This window comes from Danio aesculapii, chromosome 21, assembly GCF_903798145.1.
Source record: "Danio aesculapii chromosome 21, fDanAes4.1, whole genome shotgun sequence".
NCBI classification, from domain to species: Eukaryota; Metazoa; Chordata; class Actinopteri; order Cypriniformes; family Danionidae; genus Danio; species Danio aesculapii.
The window spans coordinates 44,836,872-44,844,371 of record NC_079455.1 but is presented as its reverse complement, the minus strand read 5'-3'; the positions used below and the strand labels follow the sequence as shown (position 1 = coordinate 44,844,371).

At 32.3% G+C, this 7,500-nt stretch overlaps 1 protein-coding gene across 5 annotated transcripts in view; it reads left to right on the top strand.

The window, feature by feature from the left end:
- The window catches only part of LOC130214777 (cingulin-like protein 1), a 74,571-nt gene that overhangs the window by 31,308 nt on the left and 35,763 nt on the right, over positions 1-7,500 (top strand). For all 5 annotated transcript variants that reach the window (XR_008835634.1, XR_008835632.1, XR_008835633.1 and 2 more), the window contains exon 3: positions 7,217-7,319. Coding sequence is in view for 2 of the 5 variants with exons in the window: in XM_056446598.1 (XP_056302573.1) it covers positions 7,287-7,319 (33 nt within the window). In the remaining 3 variants the exon portion in view is untranslated. The remainder of the gene's footprint in view (positions 1-7,216; positions 7,320-7,500) is intronic.

Here is a 7,500-nt window from a genome sequence, read left to right as displayed (position 1 = left end):
AGAAACTAAACTCACGACAATGAAATCAAACACTGCATACTCAAACAAAACCCTGATTTCATCTCAAATACACATATCAGCAGTGCTGTTGTTCACATCCCTGCAAAACAATGTGTGTGTGAGTGTATATATATGTGTGTGTGTATTTACATATGTGTGTATGTATATGTATATATATATATATATATATATATATATATATATATATATATATATATATATATATATATATATATATAGTTAAAGTCAGAATTATTAGCCCGCCTGTTAATTTTTTTCCCCAATTTCTGTTTAACAGAGAGCAGATTTGTTCAACACATTTCTAATCATAATAGTTTTAATAACTCATCTCTAATAACTGATTTATTTTCTCTTTGTCATGATGACAGTAAATAATATTAGACTAGATATTCTTCAAGACACTTCTATACAGCTTAAAGTGGCATTTAAAGGCTTAACTAGGTTGATTAGGTTAACTAGGCAGGTTAGGGGACATAGGCAAGTTTATAATGATGGTTTGTTCTGTAGAATATTGAAAAAATATATAGCTTAAAGGAGCTGATAATATTGACCTTAAAATGGTGTTTAATGCATATATATGAAAATTTCTGATTCTATACTTATTCTATACTCTGTATACATATTAAATGTACGCCCAAGCATATATTATGTAAACACAAACTTTTTTTGGATGTGATTAATCAGGATTAATTGGTTCACAGTAGAAAGAGAAAGAAAGAAAGAAAGAAAGAAAGAAAGAAAGAAAGAAAGAAAGAAAGAAAGAAAGAAAGAAAGAAAGAAAGAAAGAAAGAAAGAAATTAAAATATTAAAGTCTAAAAGACAGAGAAAAACAACAAATGAACAAAAGAAAGAAATTTAAAAATGGAAAAATAAAAAAACTGAGGCAGAAAGAAGAAAAAAATGAAAAAAATATGAAAGAAATATGAATTTAAACATTAAAAAAAGAAATAAATGCACATTTTAAAATTGTAAATACAAAGAAAAAGAGAAAGAAAGAGAAAAAGAAATAAATGAAATGAAATAAAAAATTTTACATTTTAAAAAAATTGAAAATGAAGAAAAAACAGTTTAAATATGAAAATTTAAAAGAAACAAATTTACAATTTGAAAGAAAGAAAGAAAGAAAGAAAGAAAGAAAGAAAGAAAGAAAGATGGAAATATTACTTTTTAAAAGAAAGAGAAATTTAAGTATCAAAATCTTGGAAAAAGGAAAAAAAATGTAAATATTACATTTTTAAAAAGAGAAATGTAAATATTAAAAATTAAAATGAAATTTTTGTCTTTTAAAATTTTAATTCTGTTGTTTTAAATTTGAATATTTAAAAGAAGGAAAGAAACGTAAATATTAATTCTTTCTCTAATAGAAAACATTTATATAATAAAATTTAAATAAAACAACTTTAAATATTAAAATCTTAAATAAAGAAATTTACCAATTTAAATTTAAAAGAAAAAAAAGAAATTTACATTTTAATATTTAAATTTCTGTTTTAAATTTTAATATTTAAAAGAAGGAAAGAAATGTAAATATTAAAATTTAAAGTAAAGAAAGGTTTAAAAGAAGTAAAGAAATTTCAAATACTAAAATTTAAAAGAAGGAACCAAATGTAAACATTAAAGTCTAAAGGAAAGAAGGAAATCTAAATATTACATTACATACAAGAAGTTTAAATGATAAATTTGAAAAGAAAGGAATTTTAATATTAAAGTTTAAAAGAATGAAAGGAATTTTAGATAAAGAAAGATGTAAAAGAACCATATTTAAATATTAAAATTTGAAAAGAAAAAAATTTAAATTTAAAAGGAAGACGGGCGCTTTCCTCTGGGTTTTTCAGGACTGTTCTGTGTTTCTTCAGATGCTGTTAATAAATCATTGATGTTTTCATAATTAATCAGATGCCGCAGTTGGGCTGGTTCTGCAGCCTCAGCTCTTTTGTTCTGTTGGTTCCTGTTCTTTATTTCCTGAAGCGTCCGTCGTTATTTCTCTCCTGTTTGTCTTCTGTCCCTGGAAGGAAACAATCGGCAGATCTCACCTCATAAATTAACAGGGAAGTGATTGGAAAGGAAAAGACCGATCCGTTCGCACCTGTTTCACATGGAGCTCATTATCAGCTCATCTGTCGCTCACACACACTCTGATTGGTCCACACACACACACACCCACACACACACACACACAAACAAACTCTGCCTGAAAAATCACTTTACTATAAGTTGACTATCACTGAAAAGGAAGATTAAAACAAACAGCCTAAAACTCTCAGAAAACACCCTGGCAACTGCATAGCAACAGGATTAAACACCCCAAATACCTTAAATACTGCACAGCAACATTCAGAACATCTTAGATTACAACCAATCAGGTGCTTTGTAACAGCTTAAAACAATCAGAATACTCAAGCAACTGCATACCAAACAACTAGAACACCTTAGCATCTGCATAGCAACAGCGCAAAACAATCAGAATGTCTTATCAGTTGCATATCAATAGCTTAAAATTATCAGAACCACTTAGCAACTGCATCACAACAGCTTAAAACAACCAAAATGCCTTAGCGACGGCATAGCAACAGCTTAAAACAATCAGAATCCCCTAGCAACTGCATTGAAAGAGCTTAAAATAATCAAAATGCCCTAGCGAAAGCATAGCAACAGATTAAAACAACCAGAACACCCTAGCAACTGCATAGCAACAGCGCAAAACAATCAGAATGTCTTGGCTACCGTATAGCAATAGCCTAAAACTATCAGAACGACATGGCGATGGCATCGCAACAGCTTAAAACAACCAAAATGCCCTAGGGCCGGCATAGCAACAGCTTAAAACAATCAGAACCCCCTAGCAACTGCATCACAACAGCTCAAAACAATCAGAACACCCTACCAACTGCATCATAACAGCTTAAAACAACCAGAACACCCTAGCAACTGCTTCACAACAGCTTAAAACAACCAGAACGCCCTAGCAACTGCATCACAACAGCTCAAAACAATCAGAACACCCTACCAACTGCATCATAACAGCTTAAAACAACCAGAACACCCTAGGAACTGCTTCACAACAGCTTAAAACAACCAGAACACCATAGCAACTGCATCACAACAGCTTAAAACAACCAGAACATCCTAGCAACTGCATCACAACAGCTAAAAACAACCAAAGCACCCTAGCAACTGCATCATAACAGCTTAAAACAGCTAGAACACCCTAGCAACTGCATCACAACAGTTTAAAACAACCAGAACACCCTAGCAACTGTATCACAGCAGCTTAAAACAACCAGAACACCCTAGCAACTGTATCACAACAGCTTAAAACAACCAGAACACCTTAGCAACTGCATAACAAACAGCCTAAATACCCAGAACACTTTAGCATCTGCATAGCAAACAGCCTAAAACTATCAGAACAACTTATCAGATGCTTCGCAACACCTTAAAACAACCAGAACCCCTTAGCAACTGCATCACAACAGCCTAAAACAACCAGAACACCCTAGCAACTGCATCACAACAGCTTAAAACAACCAGAACACCTTAGCATCTGCATAGCAACAGTGCAAAACAATCAGAACATCTTAGCAACTGCATAACAAACAGCCTAAACACCCAGAACAACCTATCACCTACTTTGCAACAGCTTAAAACAATCAGAATGGCCTACCGACAGCATCGCAACATCTTCAACAATCAGAATGCCCTAGCAACTGCATAGCAACAGCTTAAAACAATCAAAATGCCCTAGCGACAGCATGGCAACAGCTTAACACAATAATAATGCCCTAGCGGCACCTCACAACAGCTTAAACAACCAGAATGATCTAGCTACTGCAATGCAACAGCTTAAAAATCTGGATGCTCTTGCAGCTGCATAGCAACAGCTTAAAACAATCAAAATAACCTAGCAACTGCATAGCAAAAGCCTAAATCACTCTGAGCACATTAGTAACTTCATATCAACATCCTGTAACACTAACAACTTGGCAAATGCACAGCAATATCCTAAAACACTTCCCATAGCAACCACATAGCAGCAGCATAACCACTTAAGCACCCTAGCAACTGCATAGCAGCAACATAAAACACTCTAGGCACCGTAATTGTATAGCAACAGCCTAAAACAATCAGAACACTCTAGCAACAGCCTAAATCACTCAAAACACACTAGCAACTGCATAGCAACAGCCTAAAACAATCAGAACACCATAGCAACAGCCTAAAACAATCAGAAAACTCTAGCAACAGCCTAAAAGACTCTCAAACACCCTAGAAACTGCATAGTAACAGCTTTTAAACTATCAGAACACCCTAGCAACAACCTAAAAGACTCCCAAAACAAGTATTTTACTGTCAAAACAAAGTATTTAAAATGCTCCAAATGCCAAGTAATTGGGTAAAAAGCGAATAGCACCCTAGCAACAGTCTAAAACATTGAAACTCTTATTAAGGGATGTGACATGTTCTCATGGTTCTTCATGTAGAGCAAAACAACGTGTGTGCGTGTGTGAGAGCTGACAGCTGGCAGTACAGGAGCCTGGCGGGGTCATACAGTGTTGTACGAGTCCTCATTTCCAAACGCGCTGTAAACAAAAGGTTAGAGGAGGTTTAGCTGCAGTTATTGGTCTACCAGATGCTCACACAAACACACACGTCCACTCCTTCTCTATTAGATCATGTTATGTAGAGCAGTCTGTTAATAGCATTAGCCTTTTTATTTAACGTTTGCCCTTTCCCTATGCTTTCAGTGTTGTTTTAGTGTTTCAGAATTGTAGAATCGGCTACTTGGTGTTCTGTTTGGCTGTTTTATCTTTCACATGCATGTTTTACTCTCTCGTTTAAACCAGTCATTAGTTTTTATTTCATCTTTGATTTTGTTCTCCGCTCTATAATTTTGATGTTAAAAAAGTATCTTGCTGGTTAATATTGCTTGTTCTACAGTGCTGATTTGTATTCCCACATGAAAAATAATATAGTAATTAATAATGAATACTATAGGGTTTTTAAATTATACTATAATAAAGTGTATTATAATGTATATATTATAGTATTTACAATACTTTGCCCAGCGTAGTATTAATAATAGTGAGCTAATAAACACTGTAGTGTACTTTAGTTTTTACTACAGTAAACTGTGGTGTGTTGTAGAATAATATAGCATACAGTTGTAGAAAATTACAGTATTGGGTCATTTCTTTATATAACTGTAGTTGTTGTGTTACCATAGCAACTATAGAATCACCACAACAGATTGATTACTGTAGTTGTTGTTACCATAGCAACTATAGAATCACCACAACAGATTGATTACTTTAGTTGTTGTTACCATAGCAACTATAGAATCACCACAACTGATTAATTACTATAGTTTGTGTGTAACCATAGTAACAGTAGAGTCAGCACAACAGATTAATATTAGTGTTACCATAGCAACTATAGAATCGTCACAACAGATCAGTTACTGTAGTTGGTGTGTTACCATAGCAACAATAGAATCGCCACAACAAATCAATTGCTGTAGTTGTTGTGTTACCATAGCAACTGTAGAATCACCACAACAAATCAATTGCTGTAGTTGTTGTGTTACCGTAGCAACTCTAGAATCACCACAGCAGATTAAATACAGTAGTTGTTCTGTTACCATAGCAACTATAAAACCACCACAACAGATTTATTACTGTAGTTGTTGTGTTACCATAGCAACTGTAGAATCACCACAGCAGATAAATTACTGTAGTTGTTGTGTTACCATAGCAACTACAGAACCACGACGACAGATTAATTACTGTAGTTGTTGTGTTACCATAGCAACTGTAGAATCACCACAGCAGATAAATTACTGTAGTTGTTGTGTTACCATAGCCACTATAGAATCACCACAAAATATAAATTACTGTAGTTGTTGAGTTACCATAGCAACTATAGAATCACCACAAAAGATTAATTACTGTAGTTGTTGTGTTACCATAGCAACTATAGAATCACCACAAAAGATTAATTACTGTAGTTGTTGAGTTACCATAGCAACTATAGAATAAGCACAATGGAGTAATTCAAATGTTGTATTATAGTATGGTTCAAAAACACTGCAAAGTTTACTATAAATTACTATAGTATTTGTTCAAATAGATCATTCTTCTTTTCTTTTAGGAATATAGAAACAAAGTTTTATTTATCTACATGTTTTGGTCATTTATTTGTTTTTAGAGTGTCTGCAGACACTTTAGTCATGTTTTACAGTAACTCTGAGCTGCTAGTGTGTGTTTTTAGCTGTGATGTTCACTTCATAGAGCACACTTTATAGTCTGCTGGTGTGAGTGAACATCTCCCTCTAGTGGAGAAAACACACACACACGCTTTTTATCAGTGCAGCTTCTGAGTAATGACTGATTTTGAGCATTAAGTATTCTGTGTATTCAGTGAGTTATTTCTATGTTCCTAAAGGTAATGTGTTCATCTTTGAGTGCTATTATTGTTATTAATATTAATTATGACCTATTAAATATGATTGATTCCATAGGAACACAATTTCAGTCAAAAACGAGTGCATTTCACAATCATTTAATCACTAATTAAACATGTCATTTTTAATATTAAAAGACTGAAATAGTATTAAGCTTTAGCAAGCCTTAAAGATAGATATGTGCGTCAAATAATATAATGTATTTATTAATATAATATACAACTAATATAATATATATTAATATATAATAAATAGTAATATATAATAATAATAATAATAATAATATATAATAAAAGGATATATTGAACTTTAAATAAGAATATACAGTATACTGAAGAATATGGTGAATGTATTGTATTTTAAGTATTAGTATTAATAAATAAGATAATAGATTATAGATTTGTTAATGGGAAATGAGTAAAAATATTAGTTAATTTATGTATTGTGAAAAATATTTTCATGAATAAAAGATATAATTAAGATGATGAGAAAATATTTATTTTTTAAATATAGAATTTCTAGTTGAATACATTTTTATTTGTGAAATTTAACCTCAAATCTGAGAAAATCCAACTATTTAATGTTTTTTAGATGTTGAAATACTGTTGTAGTGAATCTGTGTTTGATTGCTCTGATAATAATGTGACTATATTTGATTTTTTGACATGAATTATTCCTCAAACTGATGTTCGTGTGTTTGTTTTAATGACTGATGATTCTTTACTTGTGTTTCAGAGGCTGTAAAAGAAGAAGAAAAGTGCTTTGGTTGTAAAGACCGTCCGAGTGTTAAAAACGGATTAACGGGATGCCAGGAATGAGCGCGCAGGAAACCAGCACGGTAAATATGATATAGAGCATGGTGCATATAACACTGAGAAATAAAAGTAGCATGGTAAAAATATAATACAGAGCACGGTAAATATAATAAAGAGCATGGTACATATAACACTGAGAAATAAAAGTAGCATGATAAAAATATAATACAGAGCACGGTAAATATAATAAAGAGCATGGTACAT